Source organism: Macrotis lagotis, chromosome 3 (genome assembly GCF_037893015.1).
Source record: "Macrotis lagotis isolate mMagLag1 chromosome 3, bilby.v1.9.chrom.fasta, whole genome shotgun sequence".
NCBI classification, from domain to species: domain Eukaryota; kingdom Metazoa; phylum Chordata; class Mammalia; order Peramelemorphia; family Peramelidae; genus Macrotis; species Macrotis lagotis.
Window position 1 is genome coordinate 166719812 of NC_133660.1, and position 24933 is coordinate 166744744.

Below are 24933 nucleotides of genomic sequence, written 5' to 3' on the forward strand. Positions count from 1 at the left end.
GCACATAATAGGTACTCAGTAAATGTATGTTGAATTGAGCTGAATATGGGAATAGAACTTTGAATCTAATAATATAAAATTTAATTATAATAATTACAGAATTTTAGTTTCAAATTTTTTTTACATATACTTATGGGAGAGGTGAGGTTAGATAATAGTTTAGCTGAAAAAGATCAGGTGGCTGAAGTAGACAACAAGATCATTATAAGGAAGCCTTAGTGTGATATAATGACCAGTAAATCAAATGCAGTCTTAGGTTATTGTAAGAAAGAATGAGTCTATAACTCAGGAGGTGATAATACTATTGTATTCTGCCCTAGTCAGTCCACAGCTGGAGTATTGTGTTCAGACCTAGACATCACATTTTAGGAAGGATATTAATGAGCTGGATGGTGATACCGGTAGAGGGTAGCTGGGATGGTAGAGGGTCTCATTTTCATTCCACAGAAGATAGGTTGAAGAAATTGAAAATATTTAGCCTGGAAGAAGGAAGAATTTGATGAACTGTTAAATGGAAGAGGGTTTTTAGTAGGAGTAATGGGTGGAAGTTGTGGAGGCAAATTTAGACTTTCTCACAATGGAATGAATTGCCTTATGATATTTAAGCAAAGGCTGTTGGATATGTTTTAGCTAGGGGAAAATGTCGTTTGAATGTGGGTTGGATAGGTGGAATTGAGGTCTCTTACAACACTGAGGTTCTGTGATTTGGTAAGGTGATGGGGGTAGCAAACAGCAGTTGGCAGAGGGAGGGAGGAAGGAATAAAAATCTGAAGGGCAGCAGGATTTCAGGGATTTCCTGTGGCTGCTAGTCATTGGCATGGACATAAGTTGACTGTGGGTATGTCTATCTGTATTGGATTTCATTTAATAGAACTTCAACCAAAGGCCACAGAAACCAAATATTTTATTTGGTGGATGTAATTTGATGATTGAACATTTCTAAACTGAGCATATTCCCAATAGATGACATGAATTTTCAGCATTCTGTGTCCTCATTTACTCCAATATTATGCTTCAACCACAGCTAGTGGGAGCTCCACATGATGCCTCAAGAGAATAAAATTGTGGCCTCTTTTTTCACTCAAGAAAAGTGCTTTTGAAGTTTATTTTTTGTAAGTTTTAAGTGCAAAGAATGTAATACTTTCATTCTGTGTTCTTTTTAAAAAGTAGACAGTTAAAAAATTTTATAACATTAGCTGCAAATTTTGTCATTGTAACACCAATAGAAAGGAGATGTATTTTATTTGAACCCTCAAATTCTGGCATAGAAAAATGTTTATCATCTCCTAGTAGGTACATAAGTTTGGATATATAAACTCCTTTTATTAAAAAAAAAAGTGAAGATGGAATAGACTACTCAACTCACATAACCACTCGAGGAAAAATCTAAAATCACACCAGACCATATGAAATCTAAAGAAAAGCTACATTAAATGACTTCTTCAGTAACAGAAGTACACCAAAAAACATCCAGAAGTCCAGAGGTGACCGTCAGAGAAAGATCAGAGACACACCGAGCCTACAGGGTTTTGCATATGAAACTAATAGAACGGAGGGATGCCATGGGAAAGCCTCTATATTCAGGTTGGGTCATCAGCCCAAGTGTCCAGGGACTCTGAGATCCATAGCACTCAGTCCATTATTGAATCACTACTTTCTCTGGGATCCCCTTTTGCATGGCTCTAATTGGTAGAGTGTTTTTTTCCAGTGTATATAAGATCAATTATTTCTTATCCTCACTGAAGATCATCTACTAATTAAGAGAATCTTCCTAAAATTTACCCCTAGATTGAGCTTTCATTATACAAAAAGATTATGTCATCTACAAACTTGGAAATTATACTCCTTCCTCTGATCATTTATAATAATCATTAAATAAAATCATGAAAGGTGCCCCTGTAAACCTGCCCTATTTTCTAAATTTAGCCAGTTCTTTAACCATTTTTAAAAAAAGAATTATTTCCCATTCAACAGAGAATCAATTTGGATCTTTGTCAAAGACATTTAAAAGTCACTGTTCCTCTCTTACCCACATGTCTATTGAACAAATTCTAGCAATTTTGAACTCTGATAAACACAATAACCAATCAAAAACCTTAAAAAACTAAATAAAACTTCCTCATTACTCTTTGGCAGGTATTTTAGAGGAGCAGAATGAAACAGTCAATGAATAAATCTTGTTTTTACTCCACTTGTTAAAAGGAAGGGCTTTGGAGAGGAAAGGGTGATGGAAATAAAAAGAGAGAGACAAAGAAAGAATATATTGTCAATAAAGTCCAGAAGGGGATACAGAAAAGTAGGGCACTGTTGGTTAAATGTAATATATATATTACTTCTTGGGCATTCTTTTCTGAGGTTCCTGAATTGTTCTCTTCATCCTCATTGTCTGTCTGCTTATTCCAGTTTGACAACATGTTAGACTGGGGGATGGGGGAGAAAGAGAGAGAGAGAGACAGAGAGAAACAGAGAGAGAGACAAAGAGACAGAGAGAGAGAGAGACAGACAGAGACAGAGACAGAGAGAGACACACAGACAAAAAGAGAGAGAAAGAAAGAGAATATGAATGAGTGTGAGGAATTGGGTGTGCTTCATGAACAGTTAATTGTGAAATTCATACCAGAGGAAAGAGTAGAAATAAGGAGATGAGAAAAATGCAAATGTTGCATTAGTCCATGGATTTATTTTTAGCCACTAGAAGACACATACAGTATTCCTGTTTTGAGGATAGGTAGAAATATTGCATTTCATCATCATAGGACATTGCTGATTTTCAGGAATGAAGGATTGTCGGAACATGACATAATGGATGAGTGCTGGAAATGTAATTAGGAGACCAGGGTTCAAATACTACCTCAGACATCTATTAGATATACGCTATTGGACAAATACTTTAACCTTTCCAGGGCCTCAGTTTTCTCATCTGTAAAATGTATATAAGAATAGTCACATTACCTCCCTCTCCACCCCCCCCATTATTGTAAAGAAAGTGTTTTGCAGATTTTAGAGTGATATATAAATGTGAATTGTTATTGTTATTATCTACAGGATGGAATGGAATGAAGTTGGCTACTGGTTTGGAGCAGTGGCAGAGGTGTCCTTTTAGCTGTCTCTTGCTATTTCTTTCCTTTCCACTTCTCTTCTTTGTGTCTTCTTGGTCCACAAAGACCAAAGTGGTAGATGAGGACAGAGTCTGACGGGGTGTTGTGGTAGAACTATACAACTTCCCTTTAAAAAAATCTTATGAACTGGAAAGTAAACATCCTAGATTGAAAGAAACATATTCATACCCCTGTGGGTTTACTTATTTATCTATACATATATATATATATATATATATATATATATATATACATATATATAAAATTTGTACCATAAAATTATGTAGATATATTTTAAAATTAAATATTTTATATATTTAATATATTGTAAGATTTAATGTAACTTATGTTTTTATATGTGTTAAGTAATTATAATAATTTATTATATCAACAATTTATTTTAGGTGATTATAATATATGATCGATATGCATAAACCCATATTAACACACATGTATATGCTTACATATACATATGTGTGTATATATACACATGCACACACACATATGTGTATTTGAGGATAGAGGGAGGGAGAGAGACAGAGAAGTGAGTGAATGTGTGTGTACATGTTGTAGATTCCTTGGTGTAGTAGAGGAAAGAGAACCAGTCTAGTTGTTGGGAGACCTAGCATCTAAAGTTGATTTCACCACTAACTTCCCCAGTGACTAAGCAAATTTTCCTCACTGAGCCTCAGTATTCTCATTTATAAAATAAATGGGTTGGACAGGATGATGTGAGGTCCCTTCTAACTGTTATAGTTTAAGATCTTTCAGTAAAAATAATTCAGAAAAAACCATAATAAAAACCAAAATAAAATTTCCAAATGACTGTCTCTTTTTCCTGAGTTTTAAACAAGAGGTACTTAAGCTCACTCATTTACATGAGGAACATTCTATTTCTTAATTGCAGAGATAACAGAAAAGAAGAGTCAATGTAGGATGTTTTTATGTAAAAGCATTTTTGTTGGTCATAGTTTTTCTCAGAATCTGACAGAAACGGGAAGAGAAATATTTTTCAGATAAAGAGTATACATTAAGCATTTGTTACATTGTCGCTTGTCTAAAAACTACACTCTTTTGCAATTTTAGAGAATGAGACCTAGTATTTTCCTATTGCCCATGGTTTAATGATTGATTATCATCTATGTTTTACTTAAGGCATTGGATAGTGGTGGATGTGGAGTCAGGAAGACCTATGCTCAGATCCTGCTTCAAACACTCCCTAGCTATGCGACGATGGGTAAGTCATGAAAATTGTAAACCTCAGATTACTCCTCAGTAAAATGGACAGATTAATACTTATTTTCCCTTCTAGGATATATGATAAATATACATATGTTAGAACCTTAAAGTGAGATAAAACTTTTTGTAAATTATAAAGTGTTATATCAATATCAGTTATTAACTTATACTTGTCTCTGCTCCTTAATTTCCTTTTTTACAAATGAGAGATAAATGCTTACAATGAAAATAGGTACTGGAGAAAGAGAGGCAGATTAGTATAGGAGAAATAATATTTAAGTTAGAGTCCTAGATTTGAGTTCAAATTTCAGCTGTGCTGCTTATTTTGTGACTGAGTGCAAGTTATTTCTGGTCCAAGCTTCCAGTAAAATGAGGGGTTTGAAAAAAAAAATGAGGGGTTTGGACCATATGACCTCTAAGATTCTATCTAGTTCTAGAAGTATGATCCTATTATCCCATATTGCCCATTGATGTATGAACTCTGCTTTTTACACTCTTATGGGAGTGGTCAGTGTGGACAAAACATCTTTTATAAGTATAGTTATTGTATTGGAGGAAACTGTGACTTAAAAATACCTTATCATGGAGTTTAGAAACTTTTGCTGAACCTTTTTTTTTTCTCATCTCTGACTCCTCTGCACTTTGGACTTCTAGTTTGATTCTTTAGTTTATGTTCTTTGAACTTTATCTCTCTCTCTCTCTAGTAAATGCCATTCTCCCATGCCTTCACTTTTTCCCAATTTTGAATAGCAATGAATGACTCCATGGCCACAAATCCAATGAGAACCTTGTCTGTATCTACCTATATGGTTTAACTACACAGTTTTTTGACTTGCCTCTTATAATTTATTGTCAATTTTTATATTAAAGTCATCTTATTATAATAGAATTTTACTGTTGATGTCACTCTGCACCAGACCATCTCTGATAAATCTGAATGCACCATCTTGCTTAAATCATTTTATGATTTATTTCTTTATATATAATGTTCTTTACCTTTTAAATATTAATTTCTATTCCTCCCTCATCCCTTGAGAAAGCAAAGAATATTTCAATTGTACTCGTGAAATCATGCAAACCAAATTTCCATATTATCCATATGGTAAAACAAAGCAAAAAATAATAAAGCAAATGAGAAAATTATACTTCAGTTTGTACCCAGAGCAGTTCTCTTTGGATAGCATTTTTTTTCATCATAAGTTGTTTGGAATTGTCTTGTACAAAAGCATTGTTCAGCATAGAAAAATCTTTCACAATTGATCATCATTACATATTGCTGTTACTGGTCAAAATGATCTTCCCACTTTACTTTGCATTAATTCATATGGGTTTGCCAAGTTTTTCTGAAACCATTGCCTTGTCATTTCTTATAGTGCCAAAGTACTCCATCACAACAATATACCATGTGTTGTTGGGCCATTCCCCAATTGATGAACATCCCCTTAATTTTTAAGTGTTTATTACCACAAAAAAGAACTGCTAAAATAGTTTTATACATTTAGGTTATTTTCTTTTTTCTTTGATCTTTTTGAGATAGAGACCTGATAGTGGCATTACTGACTCAAAAGATATGCATGTTTACAGCCCTTTGCACATAGTTCCAAATTGTTCTCCAGAATGGTTATATAGTTCACTACTCTACAATTCATCCCCTCTAGCTTTGTCATTTCTAGTAGGTCAGAGATGGTATGCCAGAGATATTTTAATTTGCCTTTCTCTAATTAATAGTTGTTCAGAGCTTTGTTTTCACAGACAGCTTGATTTCTTCATCTGAAAGCTTCTTGTTTATATCCTTTGACCATTTATTAGTTGGGGGATGGCTATTGTTTTTTATAAATTTGACTCCATTCCATTGTATATTTGAGAAATGAGATCTTTATCAGAGAAACTTACTGTAAAACTTTTGAATTACTTCATCATCTGTTAGCTTTTAGCAAAATGTAGTTTTCCTAGTTATCTTTTTTAATTAGGTCTATTTTTGCTATTGCTTTTTCTCAGTTATAATTGCTACCCCTGCTGTTTTTTAAACTTCAGCTAAGCATAATAGATTCTGCTCTAGCCTTTTAACTTTGTGGGTAAATTTGTTTGAACTTTCTCTTATAAACAATGTATCATTGAATTATGTTTCTTATCCATTCTGCTATCTGCTTGATTTATGGGTTAACTCATTTACATTCGCAGTTATGATTACTGTGCATTTCCCCCATCCCACTGTCCTCTGTTTATCCTTCTCTCTCCCCTCCCTCTCCTCTCCTCCCCTCCCCTCCTCCCCTCCCCTCTCCTCTCCTCCCCTCTCTCCTCTCCTCTCCTTTCCTCTCCTCTCCTCTCCTCTCCTCTCCTCTCCTCTCCTCTCCTCTCCTCTCCTCTCCTCTCCTCTCCTCTCCTCTCCTCTCCTCTCCTCTCCTCTCCTCTCCTCTCCTCTCCTCTCCTCCTCCCCTCCCCCGACCCTCCCCTCCCCTCCCCTCCCCCGCCCCCACCCCTCCCCTCCCTGTCCCTCTTTAAATGTCTTGTGTTTCTGACTCTTAACATCCCTTCCTTTCATCAGCTCCCCCCAATTTTTTATTCCATTCTCTTCCTGTTTCCTATTTCTGTGGGTCAAATGACTTTGTGAATATATTCTTCCCTCTTTGAACCACTTCCAATGAGAGGCTCAAACATTGTACATTGTCCAATATTCTTCTGCCCTCTCTGGGCCTGCACCCAAGTCAGTGTTATAGACCTCTCCTAAGTACCTTCATACATTGTCTTAAGCTGCATAAATGTGTCTTTCTAACCCTTTGTTGGTTTACTACTCCAAAATTTGATTTGAGGCATTATTTTAAAGTTGTTTGGAGAGGAATATTGGGAGAGAATTCTCCTGAATAAATAAGAGAATGAATTGTAGGATATAAAATGGATAATTTTGATTACATTTAAATTTAATTTAACTTTAAATTAAATTTAAGATTTAAATTTAATTTAAAAAATTAAATTAAAAAGCTTTTGCATAAATAAAACTAATGTAGCCAAGATTAGAAAGAGAAAAGAAAATTGGGGGAAAATTTTCCAACCACTTTTTTTTTAGGTTTTTTTTTTGCAAGGCAATGGGGTTAAGTGACTTGCCCAAGGCCACACAACTAGATAATTATTAAGTGTCTGAGGCTGGGTTTGAACTCACGTACTCCTGGCTCCAGGGCCGGTGCTCTGTCCACTGCACCACCTAACTGCCCCCCAGCCAGTTTTTTGAAGAAAGGTTTCATATCTAAAATATAGAGGGAACTTTGTCAAATTTATAAGTGTCATTTTCCAATTGATAAATGGGAATTGAGTAGTCAGTCAAATCAAAGCTATATATAGTCATATAAAAATAATGTAAATCATGATCAATTAAAAATGCTAGTTAGCTCTGAGATATAATTAGATTGGTTAAAATGATAGAATGTGAAAAATGACAATTGCAGGAGGGGATGTAGAGAAATTAGAACTCTAATACATTCTTGGAATTGTGAATTGATCCAATCATTCTGGAGAACAATTTGGAATTATGCCCAAAGAGTTATAAAACCGTTTGAAGACTAAGCAAAACCACTATTAGATCTGTTTCCCAAGGTGATCAGAATAAAAGGAAAAGAACCTATATACTATGAAATATTTATAGCAACTTCCTTTTTGGTGATAAGGAATTTGTGGGAATTGAGGGAATCTGTCAACTGAAGAATGACTGAATAAGTTGTGTATATGATTTTGATAGAATTCTGCTTTGCTATAAGAAATGATGAAGAGGTTGGTTTTGAAAAAGCACAGAACTTACAGGAAATATTGCAGAGTGAAATGAGCAGAACCAAACTAGCAGTACAGTGGATAGAGTGCCAAGCATGGGGTCAGAAAGGCTCATTTTCCTAAGTTTAAATCTGACATCAGATATTTCCTAGCTGTGTGACCCTGGGGAAGTCACTTAATCCTATTTACCTCATTTTCCTCATCTGTAAAATAAATAGGAGAAAGAAATAGTAAACCATTCCAGTATCTTTGCCAAGAAAACCCCAAATGAGGTCATGAAGAGTTGGACCTGATCAAAAACAACTGAAAAGAATGAGAGTACATTGAATACAGTAATAACAATATTATTTGAAGATTATCAAGCTGTTCTAAGTATTAAGATCATTCAAATCAACTATGAAGGAAAATGCTATCGGCAGAAAAAGAACAGATATATGAAATATATTGTTTGGTTTCTATATTGAAACCAACATTGGTCTTCTCTAAAACTGGGTTGAAAAGGATGAGGGAGACAATTCAAAATGTAACAAAAAAACCAAAAACAAATAAAGGGTTCTTAGGGTCTTTTTTGGTTATTGAACATAAAAGGTTTAAAAAATCTATTTCTTACTATGTGTAATTGAGAATGTATAATTTACCCTTAGGTCTGGGTAAATAAAAAAATAAGTGGCATAGAATTTCAGAGTTGAAAGAAAACTTTCATGTCTTTTAGTCTGGTTCATAACCACATTTTTTCTATGTGGACATTTGACCTCTTCTGAAAGACTTGCAATGATGGCGAGCTTATGCAAGTAGATGAAGAAGCTGAGGTCCATGAAAGTGAAGAGTCTTGATAAGGGTAGTACAGAAAGTTAATTAGCAGGACTAGGAATATACCTGGGTCTCCAGATTCCAAATCTCACACAAAATATGTACTGAACCAGGCTGTACCTAGGTCAACCTTCTCATGCCTTTCCCAGCTCAGTTCACTTCAATTCAATTCAATGAACATTTATTTATTTTTTTATTTAATATTTATTTATTTATTCTCATTTTGTACAATTTTTTTATACATTAATAAAATATTCTTGTTTAAGAGTAAACAAAATACCCCCTCCCCTAAAACATATAGACTCACTGGAGTGATAAAGTAAAGGGGAGAGAAAAAAATTAAAATTAAAATTAAAAAAATAATAGTAATAATTGTAGGTATGGCCAGGTGGCACAGTGAATGGAGCACCAGCCCTGGAGCCAGGAGCACCCAAGCCCATATCTGGCCCCATACACCCAACAATCACCCAGTTGTGTGACATGCAAGCCACCCCAACCCTGCCCCTACTATCAATGAACATTTATTGAGGACCAACTATTTGCTGGAGATTCAGAGACAAGAATGAAAAGGACCATATAAAATTTTCTACTAGGGAGGCTTGAGGTAATTCTTGAGCATTAGTATTATTATCAAATGTGAGGCTCAACTCCTACTCAAATTTCCCAAGGATGCATCACATTTAGTAAAAGAAAAAATGATAAATTGTGCCTGGGGCTCTTAACATAATCATTATCAGGTGATACCCAGTGGTACCCACTTCCCTTTTTTGCCAACTTCCTGGAACAATTCTAGACTGCCATTCTTGTTCACTAGTCTACAAGTCAAAGTTCCTATATCTGTTACAATTGGAAGAATATAGGGAGTAAACTAATTGTACCTTTAGGACACAACCAACTTCTTCATGTCATCAGGGGGATTGGACTACATTATTTCCCACCACAAAATATAAAACTTTCTCCCCTAAGAACATACCTTCCTTTCTCAGCTCCCTCCCAATTACAGATTACATCTCCAGTTCTTTCCAGGTGTGATACTGCTGATGAATGATTATGTGGGTGATCTAGAAGCTACCTAATCTGATTTTATAGCCCACCTTAGAGACTGTTATGTCAACAACCAGTGACTGATAGATCTCACTGGACCCTGAGGATAGTATGTTACTGCCAGAGTGTACTAATAACTTTTGTTCTACCTGACCATCCAATACGTTATCAAACTATAAGGAGGCATTGGTCAGAGCACTGACTTTGCAATCATAATCTTAGGTTCAAATCATGCCTTTTATATTTATTACCCTTGTGACTTTGGACATATTCTTTAATCTTTCTGGGTCTCACTTTCTTAATAAAATCAGAGGAATGGGTTCCCATTCAACTCCAGAACTATGATTCCTCTGCCTTTTTCCAGTTAATTTAGTCACCTTCTGATTTTTACTTTGTTCTATCCTTGAAGGAATTTCATCAATGTGGATACTTCTTCAGGCAGTGAAATTATATTCAATTTATACTTTTTCCCTTTCTTTGAACCTGTTATCCTTGTCTGTCCCCAAATCCTCCACAGAAGGTTCACCCTAAATATGATGAAATCTTTTAGATTCTGAGTATCCATCTATTATCATGTATCTATCTATTATCCTTCACTCTTGCTATATGACTGGCCTGCCTCCTTTTTGTTTTCTCATACCTATTTTTGGTGGTGTCTTTTATGTCTTTTTCTGATACACAGTTCTCTTTGGTAATATGCTATCATTTTCATCCTCTTGTCCATCACCCTTAAGGTAAACTGCAATTTAAGTTTTTGGAGCTGTAGAATTCTTCACAATCAGATAATATCTTAATATAATACTAATGTTAAAAAGATGAACCTTTGTTTCAAAGAGAAATTTAAGGTTATTAAAAACCCTGTGCAATTTTCAAGGTGATCCATCCCACTCATATCCATCCTCCATTTAATTCTGAGCCCCAGGATTGGCTGCTAAGTCAAGTTGCATTTCACAGTGTTGTTTTTAGTACAGTGTTCTCCTAGATCTACTGACTTCACTCAACATCAGTTCATGCAGGTCTTTCCATGCTTTTCTGAAGTCAGGCCCCTCATGATTTCTTACAGAACAATAGTATTCCATAATATTCATATATCATATCAATTCATGGGCATCCCCTCAACTTCCAGTTCTTTGCTATCAAAAAGAGCTGCTATAACTATTTTTTAATATGTGGGACTTTTCCCATTTTTATGATTTCTTTGGGCTATAGACCTAGTAGTGGTATTACAGGATCAAAGGGTACGTACAGTTTTATTGCCCTTTGGGCATAGTTCCAAATTCCTTTCCAGAATGGTTGTTTTAGTTCACTCCTCCACCAATAGTACAGTTTTCCATTGTTCTCTCCAACATTGATCATTTTTTGTCATTTTAATCAATTTGAAAGGTATGAGGTAGTACCTCAGAATTGTTTTAATTTGCATTTCTCTAATCAGTAATGATTTGGAACAATTTTTCATATGACTATAGATATTTTAAATTTCTTCATCTGAAAACTACCTGTTCATGTCCTTCAATTTATTAATTGAAGAATGACTTGTATTCTTATATATGTGATTGTTTTCTATTTATTTTAGAAATGGGTCTTTTATTAGAAACACTAATTGTGAAAATAATTTCTTATCTTTTTTCATTCCTTCTAATCTTGGTTACATTAGTTTTATTTGTGCAAATTTAATGTAGTCAAAATTATCCATTTTGCAATTTATTATTTTCTTTGTTTCTTTTTTGATCATAAACTTCTCCCCATTCCACAGATCTAACAGACAGATTATTCCTTGTTTTCCTAATGACTTATAGTATCACCCTTTAGGTCTCAAACCTATCCCATTTCCCCCTTATCTTGATGTAGGATGTGAGATGTTGGTTTATGTTTAGATCTGACTTTATTTGTGTGAAAAGTGTTTTGTAATTGTATTCATATAGTTTCTGGGTTTGTCTTGGTAGGTAGATTTCCAAGTATTTGGGATTGGTATTTAGTTCTCTGAGGAAAGAGTTTTGGATAGGGAGTCAGAGGACCTCGATTTAATACAGCTTTTGATGTTTTATTGACTGTGTTACCTTGGGCAAGTCGCTTCCTGGGCCTCAAGTTTCCTCACTTGTAAAATGAGGTCGTTGGACTAGATGACCTCTGATGTTCTTTTTGGTTTTAGATTTATGGTTCTGTCATCATAAATTGAACTTCAATAAAGGCACAGATGTATACTTGCTATACATGACACAAAGCTAGGAGAGATAGCTCAGGGCAGTTAGCAATTGCATTGGATAGAGTAGTGAACTTGGAGTAAGCAAGACTTGGATTCTGACTCAGCTTTGTGACTGTGGGCAAGTCATTTAATCTCTCTAAACATGTTTCTTCATCTATAAAATGAAAATAAGCACTTTGTAGACCATGAAGATTAAAGAAGAAATATCTAATAAGGAGGGATGATTAGAATGAGTTCCTGGGGAAGTTGTATCCTTTTCTTAAGGAATCATAGAATTTCAAATAAGAAGGAGCATTAGAAATCATTTAGTTCAATTCACTCATCTTTAAATGTGAGGGAGCTGAGGCTCAGAGGTTAAATATTTAATGCTTGGTGTGACAGTCTCTTAAGTTCCTCCAGCCTCAGTTTCCTCCCCTTGTAAAATAGGGATAATAATACCTTCAATATCTACCTTTCAAGGTTGTTCTGATGATCATATGAGACAATGCATATAAGGTGCTTGCTTGTAAACTTAAAAGCACTATGTAGATGCCAGCTGTTACATTTTGTCCTAGACAATTTGCTATAGCTTTATTAAAAAGAGGGAGATTAACCTTGAATAACCTTTGAACTTTCCTTCTTGCTTTTTGATGTTTTGAGATTCTATCCAGTTTATAGTGACCTTCAAAGACTATGGGAATATACTATTATATTCTTGCAGCATTCTAGACAGGTAGGCATCATTACATATGCAATTGATACATTCTTGAAAAATTATTTAGAAAATCAATTTCTGTATACGAAATCTTATTTTTGGGGGATGGGCTTTAATTTAAAGTTGGGAATATATTCCCATGGGAAGATTTTTGGTCTCAAGGGAATAAAGTCATATTTAATAATGTAACATCTCTCAAAGTCATCTAAAAGAATAATGATCAATTTTGACTTAAGATATTGATTCTGAAACCAGGTTCTTATCTAGAGAATAGGAGGTTGGGTATCTAAGTTCCCTTTTTACTCTATGTGTTTTATTGATTCTAGGTCAATTGATACAAATGCAACTGAGTTGACTCTTTTATTATATGGGTAATCTATCTGAAACATTGCAAGGAAAAAAGTAGTGACATGAACTGAATAGAAAATATTATATCACAATGTCACTTTGCCCCCTGATTGATATATAGATTGAGTGGCCTAGCATGGGGAAGCTGCCTGCAGGATTAAATGTCTTCCTAAAGAAAAGAGATAGGTTTATCGCTGCTGAAGGGGGGAAGGTAATAATACACCCAATGTAACACTTCAAAAAGCAACTGTAAATGAGCTGATTGGGTAGGCTATTTAAGAGTAAATGAAGTAGTGGGTTATGAAACCTCTTCACAGAATCAAAGTATTAGGAAGGACCTTAGAAACCATCTGGACCAACTCAAACCTGAACAAGAATTCTCTCTACAATAAAATTCCACGGTCATCTAGTCTTTACTAAGACCTTCTGTAAGATGTGATCCTTTGGCTTTAGAGGAAGTTTTATCCCATTTTTGGATAACTCCAAATCTTAGGAAGATTTTCTTTATATCAAGCCTAAATTTGAGTATTTGCCATTTATATCTTCTTTTCCTTAGATATGTCCTATGGGGCAGTTAATTCCTTTTTATATATAATAGCTCTTCAAATACTTGTTAAACAGTCTTTTCTAAGTCTTCTCTAGGCTAAATATCTCCTAGTTGCTTGAATTAATCTTAATATGGTTGCCCTTTCAAGCTTATCAGTTTCTGTTTCTGAAATGTGGACTCTTATCCTACTGAATACCTAGTAAACAGTAAGTGGGTGTTTATCTTGAAAAGAGAAGTTAAAAATCTTGAAGATGAGTTCATTTTATCTAATATTTAGCACAATTTTGATCTTTTTGTAACTATATAATACTTCAAAATGAATACAGAATGAATAAAATATTTATTTTTTGGCATAATTTTTCATGATAGAACAACCACACGTTTGACTTTTGTGGCAGATTCATGAAAAGGATTATTGTTGGAAAATCAGTAGAATACTGACCAAAGATAAAATATTGACATGATGGGTAGAAAAATACTAATCATAAGTTGTTAGTTCATTAATGAATATTTTCAGGTTAAATTTGGAATCAGAAAAACCTGGGTTTAAGTTCCAACTGTGACACACACACACACACACACACACACACACACACACACACACAAACACCCCGACTCTATGACTCTGGGTACATCAATTAACTTCTTGGTGCCTATGGCAACTATCTAAGACTAGAAGTTATATGATTTTTGTAAATGTACTTCCTTAGAGAGAGTTTTCTCATTAGGAAAATCTATAGAGTATTAAAATCACAGATTTAGACAAAAACCAAACCAAACCTTCTAACTATAGGGATTCTGATAATAAATCCTTAAATACCTTGGACCTTCAAACATTTTAAATAACTACTTCATTATCAGGGGTTCTCCTTTTTCCTTCTAGTTGACATCATGCCAACTCAAAATACTAGCACTTAGAGGCTCTTGAGTAATCTTACACTAAATGACTGTACTGATGATATAACAAAATAATGATGTGCTTTCATCATGATCTGAAGCTATATCATTATAGCTACCTCAACATGACACATCGTTGTGATGCTCCAGAGGAGTCTGAACTTTTTAATTGGATTGCTCTTGGTGACAGATCCATAGGACCTGAATTATTGAATTGTTGAATGGGGATGGGCAGCACTTTTAGTTAAGAATAAGTCTGCTGGCATATCAGAGGAAGGTGGTTTCACAATCTAAATCAATTTGGAATTCTTGCTTATATTGGAAGAACCCAGGTCTCTTTGGGGAAGGTTTAGTAACCCCCTCAACCTCCTTTCATAGGAACCTACTTATATTTACAACTTGGGAAAACTTGAGATTTTTCTCCTTTCCTCAATATCTTCGTATTTGTGGGGACATGCCTGCTCCTATCTCATGAACACAGTGAGACAGAATATTCCTTCTGCTCTTTCAGTATACCAATATAACTTTTATTAATCAGTCAACATTCACTAAGCATCTAATATATGACAGGCACTCTACTAAGTGCTAATGATAAATAAAAAGGCAAAAGAAAACCTGTGGGACCTGTAGGAGCATTAAATCTAATGGCAGAGCTTGCAATCTGATTGTAGATACAAATCTTTTGTAAACTTGAGAAACCAGCTTCTCACTAAACTAATTAGTTGTTAGAGATTACTTGTTGCATTTCCATCTCATACTACCTTAATATTCTTTCATGATTTTTCAGTGGGTTTCAGCTCATAATGATAATAGCTACTGTCTTCGTTTTATCTTTACATTTGTAGAGACACCCCAAGAAGATTACTTCTCAACTGCTGTCAGTTTCTTAAAGAATGACATTATTTTCTATAAGAAACAGGGGAACTGCCTCCAGACATGATCATCCCTCAAAACTGATTATACTTTAATATTTTTTGTTTTATATTTTATATGAAAAAACTTACATGAATGGATGGAAAATGATATAAAGTAAGCAGAATCAGGAAAACAACACACATTTTCTAATGTGTTCCATCCTTTCCTCCCTGCTTCCCAGGGAGCCATCTCTTATTACAAAGAATTTTTTAAAAAGTTCATTGAAATTAGCCAATATATTCTACCTATAGTCTTCCATCTCTGTTCAGAAAGCAGAAGTGATAGATGTAATTTGAGAGTGGTGGCAGTCCAAGGGTACAGGAAAAGATGATCAGTATGGCAGCAATTCTGCTTTTTTTTTTCCTTCAGAAATGCCTGGGTCTGGAAAAAGGACAGGCTAGAATAGAAGATAGATTAATGCGTTCACTTAATTTAGTCACAGTTATTGACTTTCATCTGTATAGAAGATACTCTGCTAGGGCGATAATTGTAGATGATTATGATTTCTTTGTCAGAGGTTCTTAACTTGGGGGTTCACTAACTTCTTTTTTTAGGGCATCTTATATAACATTTTATTTTTCCAATTACATGTAAAAGCAATATTGGTTTTTAAAAAAATTTGAATTGCAAATTCTCTCCCCTTCCCTGAGGTGGCAAACAATTTGATATAAGTTATACATGTGTAGTCATGCAAAACATTTCCATTTTAGTCAAGTGAAAGAAAATTTATACCGAAAAAAAGAGAAAAAATCCCGGAAGTAAAAAAATAGTATACTTAGATATGTATTCAGACTCCTTCAGTTCTTTTATTGGAGATGGGTAGCATTTTTCATCTTAAGTCTTTTGGAATTGTATTGATGAGAATAGCTAAATTATTTAAAGTTGATCATCATCATCATACAGTGTTGCTGTAAATACAGTATTATTCTGGTTTTACACATTTCTCCTTATATAGTTTCATGTAAGTCTTTTCAGGTTTTTCTGATACCATCCTGCTTATCATTTCTTATGGCACAGTAGTAGTCCATCATAATTATATAGCACAACTTGTTCAACCATTCCCCAGTTGATGGACATCCTCTCAATTTCCAATTCCTCACCACCAAGGATACAAACCTGATAGTGGTATCGCAGGTTTAAAGGGTATGCATACGCATATATCATGGATATAAGTTCTAAATTGCTCTCTAGCATGGTTGGATCAGTTCATAACTCAGTCAGCAGTGTATTTATGTCCCAATTCTCCTATATTCCCCTCAAACATTTGTCATTTTCCTTTTCTTTTAGAATAGCCAATCTGATAAGTGTGAGCTGGTACCTCAAAGTTGTTTTAATGGTGATTTAGAACATCATTAACTTATTTTTTAAAAAAATTTTGATAACTGTTTTTTATAATCTTAGGCATTTTATGCATTTAATAATGTTTTCTGATAAAGGGTCATATCAGATGGCCAAAGGTATCCATGACTCAAAATAAGGGTGTCCACAAAGATCTCAAAATTGGGTTGCTTTAAATATAGCCCATTTTTCTCTCCCCTCTCAGCAAAGTAAATATTCAAATTCAAAATTATTCAAACTGAGATGTTATTATATTTTCAATTTTTTGTGAAGTGAAATGAAGATAATTTTCAGAGTCAGAGCAGATGAGTATGCTAAAACTAACATAAGCCTAACTGTGAAATTTGAAATTACTGTTTTCTTTAGTTTATGATAAGGAGAATGTCCATTTTATGAGAAATTCTGGAAAATTAAAGATAACCAACTTCCATTTTCTGTTTCTCTATTTAGAAGATTGGATTTTTAATGGCAGAAAAAAGAGGAATAATCAGATGACCGAGATGAATTATAACACTCTTCTTGAAGAGATTCTTATCAAAAGGTCACAACAGAAGAAAAAGACTTCACCTTTAAACTACAAAGAGAGACTTTTTGTACTCACAAAATCTATGTTGACTTACTATGAAGGCCGAGCAGAGGTAGGAGAAAATCAACTTTTACTTTATTTCTCTCTGTATTGGTGATTATTGTTCTGTCAAATGCTCAGTGAAAGAATGGGCAGTGCCTCTGACTTAAGCTGGCTGTTGAACCCTGGCAAGTCCCATAGCATCTTCCTGTTCTGGATATCTCTAAGCTTAGAAGGTGAATTGATAGGGAAAATTCCTCATCAAGAACTCCGTATCCTTACAAAATTAAATGTGTTAATAAAAAAATCCCAGTCCTAAATTTTTTTGAATGGGTTTTGGGTGTGATAGTTTTACTTCAATCTGTTGTATTGTTCCATTAAATAAAACATTATTACCAATTCAAGCTCTCAAGTAATTTATTACATATTTGTATGCTGTATGGGTCTTTCATATAATACCATTTTATTCATTATGACACTCTTTAATGCATGTTAATTGTTACTTTTAAAGGGAGATTTCTCAAATCTGAATGGTCACTGAAAGTACGATGAAATGCTTACCTCAACCTGAAAAACAGGGCCTGCAACCTTTTTTTTTGTAGTGAGGAGCTAACTTGCTTCTCACCTGAAGCCCATATTAACCTGGAGGAAAGCTTTGGATGGGAAGCCCTACCTGCCATTATGCCATAGAGAAGAGGGTGTGGCAGCAGGTACTGGCATTTCAAGAACTTTGGTTTTTGACCATCTCTTTCATCCTATTGGAAAGACCCATGGAAAAGTACTCTAGTGGCCCTACACCCCACCTTTTCCAAAAATTCTCTCTTAACCCTACCTATGTCATCCAGAGACAACTTCAGATTTGCATTTTTATTTTTGCTTTTGTAAACTGGATTACTGCAGAAGGTGATTTCCAATTGCCTCATAGTAGTTCAGTATCATATGATATTAAATTGATAAATGCAATTTTGAGTTAAGCAGAATTTTTGACAAAGTGATGCTCCTAACCCCACCTTTCATCATCCTCAAATCTCTTAAACCATTACTAAAAGAAAGTAATACTATTTCCTTGCTATTTATAGTGTGTGTGTGTTTGTGGGTTTAAATTGTGGAATACAAGCCTAAGTGAACGGACTATTCAGCCAAGCTGTTTCCTCAAAGTTTGGTATTGTAAAATCAGTGTTCTATTTTCTAATAGTAAGTTTTTAGTTTGGTATTTGTCCTAATAAGACAAACTTTTTATCACATGGTTACTGATTAACTCACATTTTTGTACTGTTAAGTGAGTTTAAAAAGGTTCTTACTGGCAATCTACATGTCCAATTTTATGTTGTTTCATCAACAGATCTTAGATTATACTTCAAAGAACACCAGAGTATTCATAACCAGTGTTGTTTAGCTCTTACAAAAGCTGTTTGGGTAGGGACAGTCCAACCCTTGAGTTTATATTGAGATGTTTAGGAGCTGAGACTGAGGTCATTGAAAGGGAAAGGAATTAAGCTAAGTGAAACAGAGATTAAGTTTGCTTCACTTGGAACCAAGAAGATCAGAGTTCAAATTCCAGCTCAGATATTGTGTAGCTGTGTGACTCTAGGTAAGTCACTTTACTCGGTTTACCTTCTGAGGTCGGCGATGAGGATGATGATAATATTAGCAGCTAATTCACAAGATTACTGTGAGGATCAAATGATATAACATAGGTTATAGTACTTGGTATATCTTAGAGCACTATTGAAATGCCAGCTGTATGTTTCAGAAAACAGTAACAGTGGGACTTTTGCTAGCTTTGACATAAATCCCATGCAAATCTGCATCTCTGAGTTTTTTATTCAAGTATATACACACTGAGATACTAAATGGCTTCTGGACCTTAGGGTTAAGTCTGTAGTACTGCCCTTTGAAATACCAAAGGTCAAAAAGATTGAGAGGCAAAGGCTGAAGCCTGAATAGAGATATAAACATGAAAAGAATGCCTAGTGAGAAAGTGTCGTATCAGTATTAGTTTTGTTCTTCTCTCTCTCAGATCATGAGGTGGAGAGAGCAATGGAAGTCAGGAGAACTGAGTTTTTAGTCCTGATTTTGCTCTCAACTTGCCCTCGACTTTGTACAGCTATAATAAAGTGGAAAGTTTGGTTTACACAATCCCTAAGGTTGTTTCTACATCTAAGACTTTATTCCAGTTGAATAGAAATAGGTCGACATTGCTATTGTTATTACTATTACTGTTATTAACAATAATTGCTTATTATTTATAAACACTTTAATGATTGACAGTGACATATGACAGTATGATCTTTGATTCCCAGATGCATGGGGACAAGGCTAGCCAAAGCCAGAGAGTGCTTATGAGAAACTGTCTCCACATTGTCTAAGTACTCTGGGAAGACTAAAATTCTCATAGGTTTTTTAGACTGAGTTTGAGGTGGATAGACCTTCCACTGCTTCTGTAAGTTTGATATTGGGTCAGCTCTGGAAAACTACAGAAGGCAAAGAAAGTGGTCAGGGCTGAGATTTCAAGGGACTCCTAATGGTTCTTTATTGGGACAGGATTGACCTGGAGTGAATTAACATCACTTGCTTGAACTTTGGCATTATTTCTTCATTCTTTCATTGTCCCTGCTGCCCCACAGATTATATGAATGATCTCTAGATCAATGATGTTTCTTGAATCTCCCAACTGTTTAGTTCATACCTGTAGTCTTACTGTCTTTTTGCTTTCTCCCCCCCCAAAAAAAAATATCTGGCAGTATTTGTAGGATCAAAGACACAAGGAGATCATAGATTTACAGTTAGAATTCATGTAGACCAGTTATCAAACTTGAATAGAAATGGCCTGTTAAAGCATACCTAAGGATCTCTTCAGGTAGTATATTGACTTTAGAAAACCATTTGTCAACTTGATCTATGTCCTATTGCATTTTTATTTTTTTAAATATTTTCCAGTTATGGTTTAATATGGTAAGACCTGATTTGTGATCCAACCAAACTCCCATTCTATGTATAAGGAAGCTAAAGTCCTGACAGCTTTAAGTGACTTAACCCAAAGTCACATAGCGACCATGAAGCAAGCAGAAATCTGAACCCAGATATTAAAGTTATTTTGTTGTTTTTGTTTTTCATGTTTTTGGATATTATTTCTGGATATGATTTTTCTCTCCCCTACTCCAAAGTGAATCTTTCTTTGTGAGAAAGACAGTGTAGTATAATCCATTAATAAAAGAATGTCACATGTAGCGTATGCTACATTCCATAGCTGTGGACCCCTTCCTATCTAGAGAAAAGGTTGAATTGCCTTTCATCATTTCTCCTCTATGAACAGCATTAAGTATTAGATTTAAGTTTTGAGTTTGTTTTCCTATTTTCTTTGTTTACATTGTTGGAGTCACTGATGGTTGTGAATATCTTATTTTTACATTGCTTAAATTTCCTTTTGTATCCTTTCCTCTCCTTCTCCCCTTTACAAGAGAGTCATTATATATATAACAAAGAATTTGTTTAAAGCCAAAAGGAAAGGGGGAAGATAAGCCAAGTCAATCAGTACAGTGAACAAATTTGACAATCTGTATTATGTTCTATACCTATGGACCTCCTATTTCTTCAGAAGAGTTGGAGGAAGTATCTTATGTCTCTTCTTGGGGTTCATGAACGTTTGTTATTTTGTCAGTGATCATTTTCAATTGTTTTGTTTTGCTTTTTAATTTAATTAAACTGAGTTGTGAATATTCTCTCTTCTTCTTACTTCATTTTGCAGCAGTTCTTTTTGAAGTACATATTAATACTGTGTAAAGGGGTCCTTGACACTTTTCTGGGTTCCAAGAAACTTCCCAGAAATACAGTTTGGCTAATGCCCCTAAGTCTGGGAACATACTGACAGGGCTCAAATAGTTGACCCTGAGAGTCATGAGATATACCATAAATTTTATCTGAGACTCACCTCATGTTCTTGTTAACCTAATCCTTTTGCTGTTTCTATAATATTCCTGCTCCCTCCTAAAACTGCCTCCCCCCTCCCCAGGTACAGCTGGAGCTATGAGATAGTAAACTCTACCTGACACATCTCCCTGGTACTTGACTGTCCTATACCACAGGCAAACCCTGACCCTCTCTGGTGTTTGACTGTCCTGTACCTCAGGACCCATGTTAAGACTTAAGGCAGACCCTGACCCCCTTCTGTCTTTTATTGGCCTCCTATCTATGCTATGTCACATACATGCAACAGTCTGACAAGGAATTAGATCTAACTGCTATTTCTGCTTCTGTACCCTGCTTGCCCACAATACCCCTACCCCTCAAATACTATAAAACCTTGCTCATTCTATTCTCGGGATTGTTATATTTGAGCTTAACTCCTAATAACCCTAGGGTAAATAAAAGTTCCACTTCTAAATTTCATTTTGTCTCTGACTCTCTTTTTGGGGTCCAGCATTTTAAGTATTTCCATATTTCTCTATATTCAGCATTTCCTGTAGCACATAATATTTCATTATGTTTAGGTATCACATCTTTTGGACCTTGTAGTCCTCAGTTGTTCCCAGTTTTTTGCCACAACAAAAAGAACTGCTAAATATTTTGGCAGATATGGGATCTTTCTTTTTATCACTAACCTCCTTGGAATAGATAGATACATAAGTACTTTATCTGCATAATCCTCTGAGAGATCTGGGGTCCAGATGTAATTATTATCTGTTTGCCCTCTAGGGTAAAGAAGATTGAGTTTAACACTCAATGATTATGATAATGGTGAGGTTCTGATAAAACCTCACATTTGTTGATGGCAATTAGATCTCCCCCTGCCTCATCTCTTCTCTAGCCTAAGCATTCCTTCCCCTTGAGCTAGGTCTTTTGTAGCTCTTTATTTTGTTTTCCTTCCTGGATGTGATTCCAGTACCTTTTCCTAAACTATCATGCAAGAACTGATAGAATTCTGAAGTGGTCTGAGCACAACAAAATAACCTTGGGACTAAATAGACCTTCCTTTATTTGAATGAGGAGGGTAATTATATGGTATAAAATGTAGGGCATGATGGGACTTAAAATAAGAAATCCTGATTTTGGACCCCAGTTCAACCATTGACTTACTGTATGAATTTAACTAATCTGATCAACTTTCTGGGCTTCAATTTTCACATCTCAAAATCACATTATTGGAATAGATAATACCTAAGGTATCTTTAAGCTAGTAAACAAGCATTTATTGAGTGCCTATGAAGTTTTAGGAATTGTGCTAAGTACTGGGGATACAAAGAAAGGGAAAAAAAATTCTCTACTCTCAAGAACAACACAGTCCAATAAGAAAGAGAACATGCAAACAATTATGTACAAACATAAATTGAAGAAAATCAATAGAGGGAAGGATAGTAGCACTAAGGAGGATTAGAACAGACTATTTCTAGGATGTGACACTTGGACTTGAAGAAAGCCAGAGAAGATAGGAGATGAAGAAGCAGGAAATTCCAACTATGGTTGTCAGTTGGTGAAAATACCATAGTTGGAAGAGTCTTGTTTCAGGAACAATTTAAGGAGATCATTGACCCTCAGAGTAGGTGAAATGGAATATAAGAAGTAAGAAGACTGGAAAGATAAGGAAGAAATCAAATTTTGAGGAGCTTTAAAGCCGGAGGTTTTTATGTTTGATCCTGGAGGTAATAGAGCCACTGAAGCTGAGTGGTAGTTGAAGTGGGGAAGAGCCTGGAGTGAGAAAGATTTTCTAGAAGGCTATTGTAATAGTCCAGATGTGAGGGAGTGAAGGCTTGCACCAGAGTGATGGCAATGTCTTTTAAACTGATATTCTATAATTCCATGCTATATAAAAGAAAAAATAGTTTCAATTTCTATGCAATGTACCTTACTCTTCTTATAACATCATCTCCACTTATTAAATGAGACATTTGTTACTTTTAGGCAGTCACTCTTTTGGAATTGAAGTTTCCTTGTTTTCTAAATAAGCTAGCACCCACTTCCTTTTTTGGACTTTTCCCCATTTCTGCTCCTGACTCATTGCTTACTTCTTTTCCCATTTTTAAACTACTTCCTATTACCCTTGTGCTTAAAAAGTGTTATCATAATGTTAAATTTGATCATGTGACTTAAGCCTATCTTTTATGATTGCCTTTTCTAGACAACCTTCCTTGACTAAGTAGGATGGGAGAGAATACTATTATGTTTTAGACAGCTGAAAAATTATCATCCTTTCTCATCCAAATCAAATGTCAAGGAAATGAAAAATAAACAAAAAAGTACATAAGAAAAAGATTTGCTTTTCATAGTCAGACTATAAGTGAGGACTTTTTGCACATTTTAAATGATGATAACAAAATATGAATTCTCAAAAATTTGAAAGTCAATAATCAAGAGTTGAACCTTTTACCCAGGATATTTAATTTTCCAAGGCTCTTAGTCTTAGGGTTTATAAAACAAACTGAGGACTGGAAATGTATGATGTAAAACTCCCATTTTAAGTCTAGTCTTTTTTGGACAGGCAAAAATCACTTTTTGGTTTTCTTTATCCAATTTATTTTTTAATTACTCCAAGTAAAATGGTAAATAAGAGAATTTCTGAAAATAAAACAACACTTTTATAAAGACAGAGAATTTAAAATATGAGGATGAGAGAAAAGTAGCTACCCTCTAGTAGAAAACAGAGGATCAGAAGATTGTCAGTGGCTTTTCTTCCATGTTACATCTTATCTAAAGTAAATGAATAAATATATGTAGGTTTGTATCAGAACTATTGGATCTAACCATTACTTGGAATAGTTACAAAAATTATTTATTTAAGGCAATTGGGTTAAGTGACTTGCCCAAGGTCACATAGCTAGGCAATTATTAAGTATCTGAGGCTAGATTTGAACTGAAGTCCTCCTGACTCCAGGACAGGTCCTTTATCCACTGCACCAACCAGCTGCCCCTGAATGCTTATTAATGTAATGAAGTTGATTTTTTTTTAAGCAGGCTCATTATATACAAATGAATGTTCTCTTCAAAGTTATCTCTTTGGGACTCTACATGCATATTCATTACAATGGTGCTGCTTTACCCAAGACATTTTTTGGAACTTTCCTTTTGTGATGATTTTCAGTCCTATTTACAGATTGCAAGAGAAAATTAGTATTGTTCCTTTATATAACTTTTCATTTTATACCACAAACTATTGATTAGTTTGACTTTTGATTACTTTTGGTCATTTCCAAAACATCTGATTCATCCTTCAAGGACAAAATGAGGATCTTTATTGAGCATATTCAGAAGAATATTCTGTATTTCTAGGAATTCTTGATTATGAAGGCAGTTCTCAAAGAGCCATTTGAAAAAGATTTAAAATATAATTATAAATGTACTTATTCTTCTCCCATCTGCTCCCAACAATGAAATTATTTTCAAGGAATGATCAGGCATTTGAATATATAAATTCTGATATGAATTTTTTAAAAACCAGTCTTATTCCTTTAGTAATCACATCTCATATAATGACTACCTTTT

At 34.7% G+C, this 24933-nt stretch overlaps 1 protein-coding gene across 2 annotated transcripts in view; it reads left to right on the top strand.

Moving 5' to 3' along the window:
• Window positions 1-24933, top strand: part of TEC (tec protein tyrosine kinase) — a 93181-nt gene that overhangs the window by 19460 nt on the left and 48788 nt on the right. For both annotated transcript variants that reach the window (XM_074229498.1, XM_074229499.1), the window contains exons 2-3: window positions 4254-4335; window positions 17343-17530. In XM_074229498.1, coding sequence (XP_074085599.1) covers window positions 4332-4335; window positions 17343-17530 — 192 coding nt within the window. In that variant the 5' untranslated portion in view covers window positions 4254-4331. The remainder of the gene's footprint in view (window positions 1-4253; window positions 4336-17342; window positions 17531-24933) is intronic.